This window comes from Colletotrichum paranaense, assembly GCF_030867605.1.
Source record: "Colletotrichum paranaense strain IMI 384185 chromosome Unknown Scaffold_10.1, whole genome shotgun sequence".
NCBI classification, from domain to species: Eukaryota; Fungi; Ascomycota; class Sordariomycetes; order Glomerellales; family Glomerellaceae; genus Colletotrichum; species Colletotrichum paranaense.
This window is the reverse complement of record NW_026848968.1, coordinates 35,616-54,106: the sequence shown is the minus strand read 5'-3', so window position 1 is coordinate 54,106 and position 18,491 is coordinate 35,616. Positions and strand designations below refer to the sequence as shown.

At 51.9% G+C, this 18,491-nt stretch overlaps 5 protein-coding genes across 5 annotated transcripts; 1 reads left to right on the top strand and 4 right to left on the bottom strand.

Moving 5' to 3' along the window:
- Window positions 1-854: 854 nt before the first annotated feature.
- On the bottom strand, window positions 855-1,287 carry CPAR01_11682 (uncharacterized protein; the record flags this gene model as incomplete). Its single annotated transcript, XM_060495941.1, has 2 exons — window positions 855-1,110; window positions 1,154-1,287. The coding sequence occupies 2 exons, from the start codon at window positions 1,285-1,287 to the stop codon at window positions 855-857; spliced, it is 390 nt and encodes a 129-aa protein (XP_060344726.1).
- Window positions 1,288-2,668: 1,381 nt separating this feature from the next.
- CPAR01_11681 (uncharacterized protein) lies at window positions 2,669-3,135 on the top strand (the record flags this gene model as incomplete). Its single annotated transcript, XM_060495940.1, has 3 exons — window positions 2,669-2,737; window positions 2,785-2,937; window positions 2,992-3,135. 3 exons carry the CDS (start codon window positions 2,669-2,671, stop codon window positions 3,133-3,135), a joined length of 366 nt encoding a protein of 121 aa, XP_060344725.1.
- Window positions 3,136-5,627: 2,492 nt separating this feature from the next.
- On the bottom strand, window positions 5,628-10,613 carry CPAR01_11680 (tetratricopeptide; the record flags this gene model as incomplete). The annotated part of the gene is made up of 4 exons (XM_060495939.1): window positions 5,628-6,263; window positions 6,326-6,935; window positions 6,997-8,904; window positions 8,992-10,613. 4 exons carry the CDS (start codon window positions 10,611-10,613, stop codon window positions 5,628-5,630), a joined length of 4,776 nt encoding a protein of 1,591 aa, XP_060344724.1.
- Window positions 10,614-13,221: 2,608 nt separating this feature from the next.
- Window positions 13,222-14,045, bottom strand: CPAR01_11679 (uncharacterized protein; the record flags this gene model as incomplete). Its single annotated transcript, XM_060495938.1, has 5 exons — window positions 13,222-13,235; window positions 13,325-13,649; window positions 13,729-13,849; window positions 13,940-13,973; window positions 14,042-14,045. The coding sequence occupies 5 exons, from the start codon at window positions 14,043-14,045 to the stop codon at window positions 13,222-13,224; spliced, it is 498 nt and encodes a 165-aa protein (XP_060344723.1).
- A 1,023-nt stretch (window positions 14,046-15,068) lies between these two features.
- On the bottom strand, window positions 15,069-17,717 carry CPAR01_11678 (Sec23/Sec24 trunk domain-containing protein; the record flags this gene model as incomplete). Its single annotated transcript, XM_060495937.1, has 7 exons — window positions 15,069-15,093; window positions 15,152-15,351; window positions 15,404-16,501; window positions 16,557-17,036; window positions 17,093-17,387; window positions 17,439-17,569; window positions 17,625-17,717. The coding sequence occupies 7 exons, from the start codon at window positions 17,715-17,717 to the stop codon at window positions 15,069-15,071; spliced, it is 2,322 nt and encodes a 773-aa protein (XP_060344722.1).
- Between the last annotated feature and the right edge of the window lie 774 nt (window positions 17,718-18,491).

Here is an 18,491-nt window from a genome sequence, read left to right as displayed (position 1 = left end):
CGAGAAATTGTCATACCATGGTACCCGACGGTGTGACCCCGCTACTGGGTCGCCGCTAACTCTGGTACAGGTAGTGAAGTTGCTTGCCGGCATGCTTGGGCTGGACGCCGTGGCTGTCTGCCCAACTCCTCGTTCCCATTCCTCTGGGACCTAGGTCTGTTTAGTTTGAGGGGTGTTCAACGGCGAAGGGATGATGGCGCCGTCATCCACCACCTCCTCCCATCATATCAATATTGTCGGATACTATCAACTTTGCTTGGATATAATCCCTGGCTTCTGGCTCCTGCGATTATCCAGCCGCATCGTATCTGTCGCATATTGGCAAATTGACGGATCGAATACCGTTCTTCTGTCGAATGACTGACACTGCTGCGTGAGGAGGGGTCAGATGATGAGAAACTATTGCACTTGCGAGGTTGATAGCCCGATCATGCAGGATACGTGTCGGCGAGATTTACAACAGAACGAGCCCTTGGGATATCGGATGTCTGAGTTACCTAGCATGGGATGGCAGCTTTCACGCCCATGGCCACGGCAAAACGAAGCATCGGGACGGATTAGCCAGATCGCTTCAACTGCCGACTGGCTCGCTGCATTGGAAGGATGAACAACTCTGCCCCCGCCGATGCTGGAGGGTGCTCCGGGACAATTGCGCCCAAAGTGGTATCTCGTCCGACGCCATAATCGGCGGCGCTGGGCCCGGCCGGAGCCAGCAGCATATTCTTTGACAAGCCCTATGCCGTAGGCGCTGATTGTGGCTTGCGTACCTCGTCCGTGTTAGCTGCGCCCGAGGGCTTGGGACACCGGCGACTAGGTGTCCTGGGGCGGTGGCAGCCGCTGCACCAAGGAGTAGGCTACGTTGAAACCTGCAAGCAAAGACCGTTGGCATCCTTTCCAGCTGTACGGTTCTCGACGTTGGGTGTGCTGTAGCGTGCTGACGGCAATGGACTGGCGAGCGGACGGACCGACACTACGGGACCGGAGGCGCAAGTGGCATACAAATGAACAGCAAGTGCGTTCTCTGCCCGGATACGCATGCTGCAGGTGTTGAAGATGATGCCAACGGTTGGCTGTCGTTTGTCACGCATGCGGGATAATTTGCCCATATCCCTTTGGCCGTCAGCACCTCCGCCAACCCATCCACGACGCTAACCGCCACGACATTTCAGGATGGCATGGTCTGGCACGGACGAAGAAGGCAAGAATTTGGCAAACGCGGCTTTGGGACGATGGATAGAAGAAGCCTTTGACGAGTGAGGGTATCCGCAAGGCATGGAGGAGACGCATGCTGATCCACGTCAGGCATTCGTATTCCTCTCTCTCGCAGAACTATCAGCCCCCTACTCTCTGGCCTTCTCGGACTCGGCAGCTTTAACTCCAGCTCCAACATTCATCATTCAGCTGTAGAGACCATCGTCTCATACATAGGCCATGCATACGGCGGTAGCATGGTGTCGTCGATTCAATAGTTGTAGTCAACTCGCTGTTCTGGGATGATACTAGCATGCCCTGCAATGGTGTACATTTGGTAGCTCCACATCCTCTCCAACAACTAGGTTCCCTCTCCTTCTCCTCTCCCGGGGGCCTTTAGTATGGATCGTGTAATTGGTGAGGTGTGCTTGGTGATGTGTGCTTGGTGAGGAAAGAAAACAAAAACTCCGTACGGATACAGGCTAGCAACCCCCCATGCTAGCCAGACTAGGCCACAAATGGACATCACAAGCGAATTTTTGGCGATTTGGCATTTTCCTCATATGCTGCCCCTTCCCTTCTGCTGCAGGTATCCCTATCCTTTTTCTTTTTTCCTCCAAATTCCCCCTTCACAGCAGACCCACCTCTACAATTTCATCCCCGGCCCTCCCCCCCCCCCCCATCCCTGGGGCCTCTCAATGATCTCCAGCCAGGACATGCCGAGTACATAGCTACTCCGTAGACACGGAAATCTCACAGCAAAAGCAGGAAAGAATCATTAGCTCTTAACCGACCCGTCGGTTTCATGAAACAAGCATCCCCACCTCCAGCTGCACCTCACCTGCATCTATTCCCAGCTGACCCCGGCTCGTCGTCGATTCTTGACCATCGCAGGGTGAGAGGCCACAGGCCGACCGTACGGATACACCTCAGTCTAAGGTAGGTGAGGTATCCGCAAGAATACAACAATGGAACTCACCATTGTCATGCAGGGCATATCAGCGCCGACATGTAAAGGAGCTCCGGCCGGTTTCCCATCAGCTCTGTCTGAACTTGTGCATTTGATTCCTCATCGCTCTCCCCGTACCCTGACCATGTCACCGTCACTCGCGTCCCGACCAGCTCCCTGCCGCCTGTCCATTGTCCTTCTCGTCCTCGCCTCAGCTTCTCACTTGTTTCCTTGATCCCCGTCCCCGTATCTGCGCTTCTAACCCCATCTCCCAAACTCCAGCTTCTGCCCAGTGCCATTTATCCAGCCATCCAATCAGTGTTCCCAGCCCTTGTTGCATGTTCAGAGCGAGAATGTTTAGTGCTTAACATGCATCCATCCCCCCTTTCCACCCCACGCAACGATATTGAAGCTCGAGCATCAAATCGTACACATACGTTTACTCACAGTCCGCTCGTCATTCCACTCCAACAGGGATTTGGGTAGCCAATGGCAGGGGCTGGAGCTCTTTCCGCTCAGGTGAAGACAATGCCTGACAGCCTACTTCTTCCGACTACCTATGCGGACTGCACAGTCAGCCATCTTCCCCGTCGCGAGGTAAGCTCTCATAGAGGAGTCTCAGTCGTCGGAGTGACCTTGTGCAGAGCAGATTCCGGCTACAGCTCATGGCCATAGCAGAATCATCCGTGCGGTGTTGTTTACCTGGCGGGCCAACATCTACTACCTCGTATAGCATGAGAGCGATTCTCTCCGTGGTGAGCAGCCCTTTGGCGAAAGACCACATCGATTTTTTCACTGTTCGATTGACTCCCCATGGACAACCACGAGAGCTATAGTAAGGATTCGAAAAGTCGAAATGGCCCATCATCTCCGTATCTACCTCAGTATACCCTCTCGCACGAACTCCTACTGCACAAGATAATCACTATATCACTGACCATTTTCCTGAGGTCCTTGACACATCCCACCTCTCTGACTCGGCGACGGCCCACTAGATGAACCAAAAATGCATCTTCACCGTGGCTTCAATGTTGTTGGCGTGATCAGGACCAAGCTTTCGTGGGTCCGGCGCCAGTAGCACTGCTACTCGGTGCAAGTGTTAACAGACGAATGTCCGAGCGAGGTCTTGTTATTTAGTTCCACGGCAGCGGTACCAGCACAACGGTTCCTGGCAACGGTCCGTTACGTCTGGAGGATTAGCCAGCCAGCCACATCTCTGTCGTAATGGCTTGACCAACGATGGCAATTCTAGCCAAATCCACGGATACCTAGGGGCCAGCAACATGCGTCGGACTATTGACAAGCGACGGGTAACCGGCGTGCCACTGAATTTGTTACCGTCGCGAATAACGTGGCCATAATTTGTCCAACGCCTCATGCCCCCTTTGCCCTGGCCTCAAGCCAGCTACAAGATGTAAACCAGTGGTCCCATATCCTCGCTCTTTCGTGGAACTGGAATGCAGACTTCTAGGTGATCTACCATCATGCTTGATTGACTTGCTCTGACCCCGTCTTCCGTTTTGATGAGACATTGAAGACGGTCGACAACTGCGAATCGTGGACGGGAAGGACTCGCTGGTACCCTGTGCTAGTTTACCTCGACCACGGTGAATCCCATGTGCCAACTTTCCTCCGGAAATGATGTTTTCTGCTGCTTCTGCTGTTGATTTCGTTGTTATGGCGATTATTATCAAAGAGTGCCGTCGTGATGTCTGAAGGCCAAGAGTACCTGAGGAAGGAAGATATAGAATTTTCGACCATGTTCACACAGACAGAGATCACATCAACGTCAGTCGAACGTGGCTCTTGGTACCGTAGCGGCCTCGAGATGTCACGGCGTACCACGTAGATCTAGCTAGGTGGGTTCGAGCGATCGTGTATGTCCTCCAGGCCCATGACTCCTGTCTCGCACAAGCCCATCTTACTCGTCGATTGGCACCATCGTCCCGAACCCCTTAACGGCTTTGTTCTCCATTAGATGGGAATTAATTGGCCGAATATGTCGTGAGAGTTCACGCGTCACTGTCTTCAGGGATAAGATGGGGTAATCAAATGGGAGGGCCAGTGGGCTGATGGAAGGATGTAGATCTTTTCTCGCACATTATTTCAGACTAGTCTTGCTTGCTCGAATTACCGACACCTCATGGTCTTGGCTGATGGGAGATGAAAACGCACATGGTTTTATTCATCGAGTCTTTGGACCACTTCGCCACGCCCACTGTTTTGACAAGGAGTATGACCTTTTTCTCAATACGGCTGTCCCTTTCTCTCCTCGCCTCAAATGTTGTCGACTGGATGGCTATCAGGCTATGATCTTTATCCCCATGTTGTCGGGGAAAAAGGTCTGGCCCCAAAACCACAGGTCCCTTGCTGCAATCCTAGTTTCCACGTTTGTGGCGTTCGTCCTCCTCCCCGGTGCCCCTAAGTAGGAATGGGCATGGTTCGATAGCGGTGCGACAATCGTCTCCGGACACGCACACACACAGCTCATGGGGAAGCTACTTCAGTTAAGCCTAGGTCGAGAGTCATTACTGGTTCCATGCTGACGCCCCATCTCCATTCTGAAGCCTCTCATAGTTCGTATATGGAGAGAGAAACATTGTCGTCCTCGGCTTGCCATTGGTTGCTTTACGGAACGCTGGGCATTCTCATGGTTGACGAAGCGAGTCAACGGTGTTCTTGCCGCCTACTTAGCTTCCCTGTCCACCGGTGTTCCCATGGCACAAATCTTACCACAAGTCCACAATGGGTGCGTTGGCTACACCTGCTTGGTGAAAGTTTCCGCATTCTCTTGATATCCGATCCGAGAAAGAATAAGTGGCGCTAACTCTATGCTGAATCCCAGCCTTCACCTCTGTTATTCCAAACCAGCCTGGCCTTCTCATGTCGCCGTCTCTATTGGACGTTGCTTTAAATCCCTGCAGACGCAGCCCGTGGAGGTAGGTATAAGGATGTCGGTGATAAAAGAGCATCAAAGTTTTGACCTAGATTCGGATGGTCTGATGGCTGGCTGGAGCTTGTAATGTAAGAGCAATGAATTCCAATCAAAACATGGATCGCGGGGGCCTCACATCTCACGTGGACGAGGAAAGAGGCCCAGGGTATTATTATGTACATCATAGCCTGCTCCGAGGTAAACCCTCCTCCAAACGCCGGCTCCATCCCGCAACCAACACTGAGCTTGCCTCAGTAACGTCAAAGCAGTGAAAGATATGCTCAGTTCATCGAGCAGTATTGCTCTGGACTGGTGTCTATGCAAATCAATAGCATATCCTCCGCCTGAAACTCCCGCCCCTGATGTCTAAACCTGGCCAGCACCTTGGCCAGCCTGCAAGTCCCTAGTGGTGCATCCAGAATAAAAGTCAAAGAAGATTGCCCCAAAACGAACATGATTTCGGCAAGTATAAGTACTGGGCGCGAGCTCTTCGTCCCAGCACATGAATGCGTAATCAAAGTTGCCATGCCCCTGAAAGAAACGCTGGAGCCTCTACAAGTAGATGTCTCCGTCCTCTCCTGCCACCCATCGTCGCCACGCCTCGTCGTAGGCCTTCTCTAGATCAACCACCCATCGTCTGGTATCGAAAAGCGCACAGGTCCATTTGCTGTCCCACAGTGTTTTGCGCAAGGTTGCCAACCGACCCCTGCCTTCACCATAGCCACCACGACCGACTCGATAGGACAAGCCATTAGCTAGTCTGATGGCAAAGAGCTCATAGTCTTCTTCACTGCCGGCGATGAGGTCTTTTGCTGCCTCAACACCAACGGGACCTCTAGGCAGCGCGCCCTTCAAAATTGATGCCGCCATACGCGAACACATCTTGTAGGGGTATCGTGGTAGTGTGAGAAGAGGTGTACTAGACCACAATACATCTGCGGCCGTGGTGTGCGCGTTACACTCGGGAGTGTCGAGGAATAAATCGCAGACGCGAGCTCGGGATATATGCTGGTTCTTCGGTGCCACGTCCGTGAAGATGATTCGGCTAGCAACTTCTTCCCCGGCCCAATCCTTCGCCGTTCTCCTAAGATTTGTTTCTCCCAGTTCGGGGAATCGCAAGAGCCATAGGATGGCCTTGGGAGCCTGTGCTAGGATGCGTAGCCACGTCCGAAATGTTGTAGGGTCGATCTTGAAAAGGAGTTAGCTACTGGTCTCGGTATTGATGCATGAATACGCGGAATATGACCAACCTTGTATAGTTGATTGAAGTTTCCCATGATAACGGTATCATCGGGCAGGCTGGGAAACAACTCTTTCCGCATGCTCCACCGTCGGCGCTGCTCATCTTCCCATGAAACCTTATGTTCATCGGGGTCGCTCGACTGCGCATGGTCACAGCAGAAGAAAGTGTCTCTGCAGAACACGATGTTCTCCGAGTAGATCCAGTCTCCCTCGCCTTCTTCAGTTTTGTCCTCAAAAACGTCTGTGACAGAGAGGTTACCACGCCAAGGGCGTAGTGTCTCCGGCGGAATTGCTGTGGCGTCTGCAAGCAGATAGTCACACCACTCGGCACCCAAGCTGCCGGCGAAGCCCATGAAGGACATTTGGATCGGAACAGGTCTCGCCGCAAAAATTTCGTTGCGGGCGCCTCTAGTATAGCCATTCAGGTTGACAAGGATGTGAATATTGTCTTGAACGATTTGCTCAACTAGCTTGTCCGAAGTCCATGTGCTGGCATCTCGGAACACAGGCGCTTCACGTTCAATCTGCAGCCGATGAACAGATTTATCACTTGCTGTCGTGGCATAGCAGAATGCTTTTACGCGGGTGGGATCGTGAAAACCGAAAACGGATTGCATACTATTAAGATGTCAGTATAAACTGCGGCAAGGTAATATTGAATCAAATCGTGCCGTCTTACAGGTGAGCCAAGGGATGATTATTGAAGTCTGAAGAAACATAGCCGACATTCAGATGAGGCGATGGAGGCGCAGGCGGGGGGTAGACGGTCTTTGGAAGCCAAGGGGAGCGAAGTGTAGAACAGGAGATCCTGAACGCGTTGCGTTGTGATATCATGCGAATGTCTTTCGCAGTCAAGGGACAGGTGAAGGTATGGAATGGGAGGACTGTTGGAGCGGACGGTACAGCGAGGGTAGACGGCAGTTGAGGGCGCATGTACTCCGAGGTCGACTTCATTGAACCCTGAACAAACTTGTCGCAATACCATCGCCGCATCGCTGCCCGTGCTCCACGCTCAACGAGCCTCAGCAGACGCGATCCCTCCCACGGGCTCTTGGACCAGCTAAGTAGCTTTGTCGAGAAGTCGGTGTGGGCGTCATTCGACTCCCCGTCGGCCGAACAAAGCTGTGCAACCAGTGCTTCAATATCGGTATTCTGTAGAACGCCAACGCCCCAAGTTGACGCGTCAGCGAGTTGGCGCGACACGATGTCGATAACCTTCTTCGTGAGGCCGGATCCTTGGTCTTCCTTCCTGGCATCGAAAAACATGCCGTCGTTGTCGACATGCCAGCGATCATACGTGCCCCCCTGTAGGAGTGCGCCGCCCCTGCCTCTCCAGTCGCAAACCGAGTTCAAGGCTGTAGACAACCCGCATACTGCTTCTGCAAATTCTGGATTGGAATGAACAGCCCTTTTGTAGTATGTTATCGCATCACTGATACGCCCTCGATCCTTGACGGCATTTGCAAGATTTGTTAGGGCGATATCAAAATTTCCATCGCACTGGACAGCCTGCTCATACATCTGGATCGCAAGGTCCAGCTGACCAATGTCCTTGAGAAGGCTGCCGAGGTTGGTGTGCAGGTGAACGTGCTTTGGATCCAGTGTAAGCCCGTAGTTGTAGTACGCAAGAGCCAAAGCGAGTCCACTGCCAGGGGTAATGCCAGGAATACTGGGCAATGATGACAAAGTCCGACTCGACGTCGCTGCCATAGGCTGCTGTACACTGGCAAGTAGAATGCCTACATTGTTTGCAGTTGATGGGCTCTCTTGAAGTGACAATGAAAGATAGTAAAGAGACAGAATGTCACCAACCCCGGCTGACTTCCTCACTAGTCCCGCAGCCTGCGAGCTAGAGGACATGGCATCCTGGAATATCTTGGCGAGAGAAAGTAGCGAGTTGCTAGTAGTTTGAATTGCCGCTCGCCTTGGGCCGCCTTCAGGCACGAACCGTAGTCCAGGAAGATCGCCGTTGTTAGAAAATACCAGCTTTGCCGTGCGCCTCGCCTGTTCAGGTGGCAGTAACAAGGGGCGAGACGGCGTCGCATTGTCGATGACGTGGTGATTGCTGCCGTTTGGTGCCAGAACCTGCTGGATCTGTCGGACCAACGTCTGAACAGATGATGTTCTTCTTCCTGCGCTGATCAAGACAGCTTCCTCAAAGGCTTCAGACGCCCCTGCGATATCCTTCAGACTGTACAGCATTGTCCCTTTGGCATGGACTAATGCGAGTATGCGGCCATTTTCGGTACCTGGAATAGCATAACCGCTCGAACCAAAGCCAGGCTGGGTTCGGCTTTCGTTGAAAAGGCTAGCCGCCAAGCTGGAAGCGGCATCTCTTTGGGCGGCGGTAGTGTCATAGCCAGTCTCTCCTGTTGATCCCTTTGGTAGCCTGAGAGACTTTTGAACAAAATCGATGACATCAACCGCGGCGACGCTTTTCTTTTTATACAGCAGACCGACCAAATGTTCTACGGCTTCAAGGTATTGCGGTCGAGTTTTGATCGCCTTCAACCAGCATTTCTCTGCCTCATCTTGTCTGTTCAGGCAGTACAAAGTCGCCGCCTGATTCGACACTGCTTCAACATGACTATATGAAGAGTTAGTAAGGGTAAGTTCGTAATCCCATAACAATGAAAGCCAGACGCAAGACAAAGATGGTGGGATGAAGACTTACTTCGGCTCTAGTGAAGTGATTCGGGTAAACCATTCTAAGGCTTCCTCGAAGTGTTCCAGGCCGTAGTGCAAGCAGCCTCCCAGTAGAACACCATCGATCCATTTCCACTCGGAATGCTCACATAGACGGGTGAGAAGCTCTAGGGAACTTTTGGCATTCGCAAGAGGTGAGCCTCTCGAGATCTGATTCGGATACGGAGATCCGCTGGAGTTCGTGACCGGGAAATTGCCATGCCGGAAATCCGTAACCCCGTCCCAGCCAGCATGCTGCGTTGTGAGTGGCGATTTGACTCCCAAGGGACCGAATAGCATGCTGTCTTGGTTGTTTCTGTGGCTTGCGTTGGCCATCATAGCGGCATCTCCCGGGAAAAAGAGGTCCGGGGCCAAGGTGACGATGGGCTGTTTAGGTGGCTTGGGATATACCACCATTCTCGAGGTAGTGCTCAGAGCTGAGCCAGGCCTCAACTGCTGAGTTTTGCGCCCGTGATGCAAGAGTGCGAGTAAGTCGACATAACTTCGGTGCGCTTGAGCCAGCGCCTTTTCTCTGAATGCGGAAGAATGTGTCTTGTTCATAGAATCAACAGTGCTGATAGCTTGGTGCGGTTCTAGTGTAAGAGCCTCTAAATGAGTTTGCGCAGGTTGCAAAAAGCCAGACCCGTATGCTGAGAGGTGAGCGTAAGGATCCTGTGGAGTGAAGTGGGCAGACGGTCCTGTAATCTGATTCTGCACCTTGGAGTAACGATGGTCGTAAATCGATGGTGACGGAGACGGGGTATGGTGCATCGGCGGGCCGACATAACTCTGCTCTTGCTGATGCGTCGGAAACCACGAGTTGGCTACATGTAGTAGTCCCGGGATACTGGCTCCGGTGTTCCCAGAAGGGAGGGTCCCGGGGAAGTATGAGTTGGTATTGAACAGCGAAGGCCGCGAATGAAGCTGAGGAGTAGAGCAAAACAGCGCAGCCGTGTCCGGAGTGTTGAACCCGTATTGCGAAGAGGCCAGAGAGACGGTAGAGTGCATCGACTGGTGGGTCAAGTCCTGTGCAAGTGGCCATAGTTGATATGATGGAGGCGTTATGTTCAAACTACCGCCTGCCTGATCACGGACAGGTAAAGAATTGCGGATCTGGTCGGTGGTCTGATGAGGGCGGTTCGTATTATACGCCATTTGAACCGCCGGGAGCGCCATCTGCTTCAGGGGCGGAGGCCTCGAGGCGTATTGAGCATGAGAACCATCGTAGCCAGCTTCAATAGTGCCATTCGGCGTTTTACGTCGCAACTGATGTTCCGGTCCGTCAAGAAAATGCGACTGGCCTGCGGCCGTCGTGCGGCGCTGTATCGGTTGATTTGGGTGTGAAGAAGTCCGAATTGGAAAGGATCGTGGCGTCTTGCCGTCAGGGAAAAGAGCATTCGCCGAGCCGGCTGGCGGGCAGCGTAAGTTCTGATTGAACGTATACGTGCTGAAGTGAGGAAGCAGATGGTAGTTATGTTGTTGCGGTGGGTAGTCTTCTGGCTGGCGGTGCTGGAGGTGGTGCTGCTGTTGTTGTGGCTGCTGGAAGGGCGGGAGGGGATCGAAGTTTGGCGCCTGTGGCACCGTATGGTGCATCTGAACTAGAGGCAACATGGGTTATGTGATGAAGACGACGAGGCGCTTCTGGGTATCATGGAACGGAGCACGGAAAGAGCGAGCTCAGCACGAAGGAGAGTGCTGCGAGTTCCAGGCTGGATATATCGATCCGGGAACCAATTGTCATTGCCTGCTGGCTAAAGCATGGCTGACAGGCCGGCTGACGGGCATGGCCTCCGGGACGCCTCGAGCGAACGGCTGTGCCAATGCCCGATAGCAATGCCACCTGCCCTGCGGCCTTTCCAAGCCTAGGGACCTGGCTCTCTTGTGGTTCAAGTTCGATGAAGCGCGACGGAGGGCAATGTCGAGAAAGTATCGTTTTTCCCCTTCCGACAGAGGTTCGTCGTTACGTCGTAAAGTTAGCGCCGGGTTCGTCGGTCGGGGCAATGCGAGGCTGGGGGGCCTAATAGAGGAATGGTAACGTTAGAGACGTTCGGCCTGACCGGCAAGTTCAGCGACAAAGATCGCAGGAGGAGGGTTGAAGCGGTCGATCGAGTGATCCTCTATCGGCGAGGAGAATACGAAAGCAACGTGGAGCGAGATACAATGTGACTATTGCGAGGTCTGCAGCGGCAGTAATAGTAGTAGCAGTAACGATAACTGTGGCGGTAGCCGCGACGGGAGCAGGAATGACAGCTATAGCTTGCAGCCGTGGCCGTGGCTACAGGTTTGGTTGTGGTAGGAAGATGCAATGCGATTCAGCCCGGTTTAGCCCCAGTTGGGTGGTGGTGGTGGTGGTGGTAGTGGTAGCCGTAGCACGGCAGCCGTTGGGAGAAGAAAGAAGCGCAGGTCAAATAGGTATGGCGATCATCCAGGCGGACCACTCAGGCAGTCACAGCAGTCACAGCAGTGTGATAAGAAGTCAGAAGTTGGAGGCCAGACTATTGGAATGGGTATCAGCCCGATATAGCGAGTTAAGCTGAAGGCTGCCCTGTGGCCTAGATTTAATCGATTCGTCTCGAGGATCTGTCAAGAAGTCTCCAGTATCCCTCCCAGCTTATGGCCTCCAGCCTGACGCGGAGGTACGTATCCGAGAGCAGAGCATACCTTACAGCGTCAGGGAAAGGTCAGCGCACTATCCCGTACGAGTACTAGACACTAATCTGCAAAGTATTGTGTATGCGCAGACCATGGGCATGGGGTGCCTAGTATTGGGGATTTGGCTGCTCAAAGTCGGATGTCGTGACTGGGGTGGGTGTGATGAGGTGAGGAAAGGTACCTTGAGGCTTGACGCATGGTAGGTGACGGGGCGGGCGGGGTGGGGGGTCACAACTGGGGCGTGCTCCGTACTTCTCAAAAGCGGTCAGACGAGGTGAGCAACGAAGGAGATACGGATACAAGACAGCAGGCACCGGCTGGCAGCATCTCATAGGGATTTGGAACAACGGGATGCAAAGATGGAGGGGATGGTAAATGTCTCGGGGGACGGCGGTATTGTAATCCCCAGCCGTAGTCGAGAAAGGCGATTATACACCTCACGGTACAGGTGCGGATACAAAAGTATGTTTCGCAATTACCTGTTAAAGCACAAAACGGGAATGCTGTAACAAAACTTGGCAGTAAAGCGCGCGGCCGCTTGGGGAGGGTTACTTAAGCAGAGAAGTTCACAAGGTGACACCAGGCCCTCCCCCGACTTGAAAATGCTCTTGGCCGAGGGCGCGGTGGGAATGAAATTCCTCGAACAAATGAGCAAAATATGCCTTCTCATACGGGTGCCGTCAGCCGCGGACAAAATACTCATTATCTGTTGGACGTAAAGTAATGAGAAACGGCGGGCAACAACACCTAGTAAATCCAACAACGGAAGCAACCCGACCTTTTATCAATCTTAAACGCCGGCCGGTGAGGTGACAAGCCTGGATCCATGCATTAGTGCCAAACACGTTGGTTTCGCCGCACTGCCCAAGACAATGCTAATTTTACCAACCATACGTAACAAATTCACAATACCGGATAAAATAATCCTCCTTCCTCACTCAACTTCCTCTACGCATCTTGCGCAAGAACCAAAGGTCCCCTCATCCATGATTTAATGACCTAATTGCACAGTCTGAATCATTTAAGCATCAGGTCGCGTATTTAGGATACAGTCACAGGACACAACTAAGCACACAGACATTCAGGTCCACCACCGAAGCCTGCAAGCCACCAAACGTCATTTGTATCTACCTTACAGGTGTCAGACCACACATGTGACCGGTTCTTCGAGGTCGCGTACTCTCCCGAACCATTGCCAAATGCTGCAATTACATCATTGTTGACCATGCCAGTCGGCGTGCGGAGTGCAATACATTGTTATGGACATGACCCTGCTGCTGAGAGGCTCCAACCTATCTTGAGACCAGAAACTAGATATGCCATGGCACATCCGGAACTCTGAGCAGAAATGCCACACCAATTCGCAGACCCTGACATCACAGCGCAATGAGGTAATTCGCGGCGAGCAAAATAGCGACAACCATCTTTGGAAACTTTGTCATTTGGTCATTTGGCAATTCTTTTTTTCTTTGCCCAAGGTTCTCCCTTTTGGGTAGTTCCCTTAATGCAGAACCATTCCTAAACTCCAGAAGTCATGCGAGAGTGTCCGTCCAGCTATTGACCTCCTTTATTCCTCGGGGACTGTTCATCTTGTTAGCCAGCTACTCCAACAAATGACTGTGATCATTCTCCAAGTTTGGAACGTAAATGGTCGGATGTTTGGTACTTACTGTCAATCTCACCAGCGTCGATGGCATCGGTGATGGCCTTGGGGCTCTTGCCGTCAACCTGGCATCCAACACTGTTTGCCGTTCCAAGAATCTCCTTAACACCTCCCTCCAATGTCTTGGAGAAGGACTTGTGGCGCATGGTTCTCGCAATCTCAATGATCTCCTCCAGGGGAACAGACTTGTTGTGCTTGATGTTCTTCTCCTTCTTGCGGTCGCGAGGGGGCTCCTTGAGGGCGCGGATAATGAGGGAAGAGGCAGTAGGGACAACGGAGACAGCGGCTTGACGGTTCTGGATGGTGAGCTTAACCGTCACGCGGAGGCCCTTCTATAATTCCAATCATGTCAGTCCTGTTCCAGCTCGCTTGCGGGAGTGTTAAAAGTTAAGGGTGGAGGAATTGTCATACCCAGTCGCCAGTGGCCTTCGCGATATCTTCACCAACTTTCTTGGGAGACAGACCGAGAGGACCGATCTTGGGGGCCAAGGCAGAGGAGGCACCAACCTCACCTCCGGTGGCCAGGAGGTGGCTGTATTCGCGAATTGTGTTAGAAAAACATAAAAAAACCTCCTTTCTCGTCGCCGCAAATATTCAGAGTTATAGGGAAGGTGCAACGTACATGACCTTGACTTCGTTGGGATCGAATTTGGGAGCTGTGGTATACTATTAGTTTTCTTCTCGTCGCTTGTTCGGCCTCATGGCAGTCGAGAGGGTCACTTACGCATCGTGTCTGCTCTCGGATCTGGGTCTGATGGGAAAGTTGGTGTCGAAAGATGGAGTTGAGGTCGAGTTGGACGGGGGAAAATGTTGATTAGTTCTGTGCGCCTTCTCGCAGCCCTAGGCAAAAAAGACTAAGATACTACGCCACAATTCATGTGGCTGAGCGGAGAAAATCAGTGCACAAAAGCCTGGCCAATAACCTTTTTCGCACTCCACTATCCACGGAGGGTCTTTTCGCCAAAGAAAGCCGCAACTATCACGTGGTTTGTTCGCACCTACCCAAAGTGCCCTTGATTGATAATATTACCTGCCTAGGTACCTATCTGATCTTCTTATCAGCTCTCGCTACGGATAGACTAAGCCACATTCGCTACCTGCCCACGACTACCTTAACTCTAGCCACACGTCGGAAACGCAACTTTGGCGAAGTCCATGCGGAGTGCGCCTCAGCGATTGCGGTACTGCCCTAGAAGTATTTGGGTACGGGTACAGGTGCCCACCTGATGTACTCCGTGGATTACCTTGCCTCCTTACCTAGGTACGCTCCCACTCCGTACCTACCTTAGTAGGGAATCAATCGTCTTGGTGGGGGCGGGGTTCTTCAGCTACCATACATCCCCACTCTGTCACGATTCACATGTACCAGGTCAAATAAAGTTGCGTCGGGTACATAGGTCTCCTGAAATACCTTGGCTCGGGTAGAGTCTCAACATCGTTCAACTTATTGTCTCATTTGCCTTGCTCTCATGATTCAATCTGATAAATCTCACGGACCGCAAGGTGCATTGGCCGCATTGGCCGCGTAAGTGAAATCTTACACGGAATTCTTCAGTGTTCATTGGCATTTGTCTTCATAACTACGGCAAAGTCTGAAGCCTTATATGCTAGAGACCTCCAGACTCCGAGTTGCGATTGTGCTCTACATCCCCCATCTTGTGGATTTGTCGTCTCTTGGTACGACGAAGACGACCACCCCGTCTTTGCTGGCACCGATATCCTCCTTCAGCCCATGACGATACGCAACTGATTTAGTTTGTGCCACTTACGGCCAGCCTAATACCCAGAGTTAGCAAGTCCAATAGGATAGGATAAATATTGAGTGATTCCTTACTTCATGAGATGGTCCATGAAGGTTTGCAGAGACACATCATCAGTGAAGATAGTCTGGGCGTTTTGCGCACCCACACCGCCATAAGCTCCGGTAGTGTGGGTGGTCGACGGGTTGAGCTTCGACAGAAGGAATCTGGCTTGAGAACCTCCAGCATCACAAACAATGAATCGAGGAAGTGGGAATCTATCGGTGATGAGATCCTACATAATGTTAGCTGACATACTGGGAGCCTGACGGAGGGAGAGAGCTTACTCTTGCGTCTTCCTTGGGCTGCTCGAGCAGAGATGCAAAGTTTTCATAGCCCTCTTGGTCCTGGTATCCCGCCTTGCGCCACTCGGCGACCGTCTCCCCGTGGAAAATGAGAATGTGGAAGAAGGTATCGAGAAGAAGGATATGGGTGGGTTGAATAGAAGTCGAGTCCAGCAACACAGGTTGGCCACCCTCCTGATCAAACGTGTACGAGTCTAACGTGGGCTGTATCATGATGAGCGAGTTGCTTACGTCCTCGTGGTTAAGGACATGGCGATAGAAGGCCGTCTCGTCGGGGGAGTTGTTGAAGACCTGTAGGAATTGACTCCTCCGGAGATGGAACATGAACTGCGGGTACAATGTAAAGTTCTTCTCGAGCCGGAAGGAAGATGGATCATCTTTCCGGTAGTCTGCAAAGCGGGAGCAGAGTCTGATAAGCATCCTGTCAACCCAGCGCAAGACATCCGGACCGTCATCAACTTCGGCCTTGAACACTGCAATGCGAGACATCAGGACAGCAGCAGCTTCCTGGTCGAACGATTGTGCAATAGCCGGATCGCCAGCTGGTCCACTGAGGTTTCTGGCAATTGTCGTAACCCTCAGATGGAATTGACCGGACGAGTGTTGGTAGTAGGTGAGGAATTGGATCATGCCCTTCTGTGGCGTTTGCTGATGCTGCGTAGGGCCTCCCTGACTTGCAATCTCAAAGTATACGCCGTAACTTGCGTTGGGGTCGATGCCGCACATCTTCCATGAGCATGTGTTGCCTATGCCACATTCCGTCTCTCCAACTGATGTCGATTTCTTGTTAAGAGAAATGGCGTGGCCTATCAGTCCAGTAACCTTTAACTCTTTAGTGGTGAGTACTTCGAGCGTAGCATTGAAGCCCATGAGCAAGTTGTCGTCACCATCCTTTTCGAACACGCGAATGAACGACTGCCTGAACATAGAGGAAGTAAAACTGTCGGTCAAAATCATGTGGCCACCGGTGGAATTGCAGAGGCCCTTCATCTCTAAGAGACCGACTTGATCAAGACAACCCGCGAATATGTCAATGATGTGGCCATTATGAGCGGTCCTCTTGGCCAGGATGTCATAGAACTAGGGGCTAGCGTCAGCTTTTCCTATACAGAGGAAACCTCATCTAAGTACCGACCTTGAGTGCCTTCTTGTAGTACTTGATGTTGTCACGGTCAATGTCATGGTGCGATCGGATGGGCTCTCTCAGTTCCGGGCCAACTACCATGCCGGGTCCCTCTGTCGCCGGTCCACCAGCGAAGAGCATGATGCGGCCACCGGCGTGTTGGAATGAAGACTCAAGGAGTCCTACTGCGACACTGAGAGCAACGCCGGAGCAGCGCAGACTCCTGCGGTCGTTGGCTACGGGCCATGGGTCTTTCTGAAGCTGCTCCAAAGCTTTCGTCAGCTGAAACTCGGCCTGCTGAACGGGTAGCAGAAATCTCGACGCAGGGCCTGCGGGCATAGGCCTTCCAGGCTGCTGCTGGGGCATGCCGGGTCGCATTGCTGGGGAGAGCAAGCCGAGCATCTCCTGCACCTGCTTCGCGGAGTAGTCTTTGCTCCCGCGGAACACATAGGATTTCGCGCATTCAGTGTAGCCGATTTCGTGAACTTGTGCCTTGAGAAGTGGTCAGCAAGGAGGGTCATGGGGTTCCCAATGAATACGCCACCTACCATCGTGCCATATGTGATTAAGCCAACGAGTGCATTTTCGGGTAGCAGGCTCAGGCTCATGACCAATGACTCCTTGAGCGCAGCCAGGCTATCATCCTCTTGGCAGGTGTCGACAACATAGAGGAAGATGGGAGGGCTTGGCGCCGGCCGCGAGAGCCGATACTCGATCGTAGTGTTGGAGGGATGAAGTTCGGGGGGGATGGCATTGGCGGTGATATCTTTGTAATGGGGCGGAAGAGGGTTCCGCGATAGGCAGAACGGACAAATCCAAAGACGGGCTCTTACGTCCACAGAGCTAACCCAGGTCAGGCTTGAAGATTCCAATGACTCAAATCGCTTAACTCACCAGAAAGGATTGAGGACGGAGCGACAAGGTTGCTTGCAAGTCACCGGTTCGAATTGGAGGAGTGGTGTGTCGGGCTTTTCTTTGAGAGGAGTGTAGTTGGCCCCAATCGGCACGACCAAGCGCGATGCTTCCTGTATGAGCAAATGTCAGAAGACGCAGGAAGACACTTTTCCAAGAACAACTGACCATACGAGAGCTAGGAAACACGTTCCAACTCAGGCGAACTCCATCACGGTCCTCGACCTCGCTCCATTGCTCCTTAAGAGCTTCGTAGTCCATCGTTGTTCAAATGCTCTGCTACGGTCGATATTCAGGTGGTGCGGCTTCGGCGTGAATCCTGTAAGATGTGGTCAGTGGCGGATATTTGACCAGGAATAGCGGTGCATTAGTTCATACTTAGATTGCCAGCAGATGGTTTGCGAGTGCCGCGAGGGTTGCTGCGTTAAATAGAGGATAGGACGGAGAAGGTAGATTGGTATGGCCACGGCACAGTTAACAAACAACGGCGGCTTTGAGCTGTGGCCTACCGGCGGAGGCAATGTGGCAGGAACAAGCTGTAGTGGGGCTACCAAGGTACCTGCCAGTGACCTACTGGTACTAGATCCATAGATCTCTAGCGCGGGGCTGCGGCTACGTATAAGGAGGTGCACCGCAAGGGTATATAGCCAGGACGGCTATAGAGGTATAGCAAAGGATTATAATATACTAATCTATGCCTAGCGAGTATAGAGCTTATAGAATTTAAAATATTAAGAGTCTTATTAAATTAAACGTATTAAATCTTATATTTTAAACCTAAGTAATATAGTGGTTTTTTTCCGGCTTTATAAATATAAAATATTAAATTTAATAAATTTATATTTTTCAAAAAATTATATAATATAGTATACTTTTTAACTATATAATATACATAGTCCCTTTAGGGTCTAGTCCGCCTTATTAAGAGCTATTATTATAAAAGGAAACTAGAGGTAGGTTAAAACGCTACTATATTAACTTAATAAACTAAAGACTTAATATAAAAAAAGAAAAAATAAAATAATAAGTAGAAGC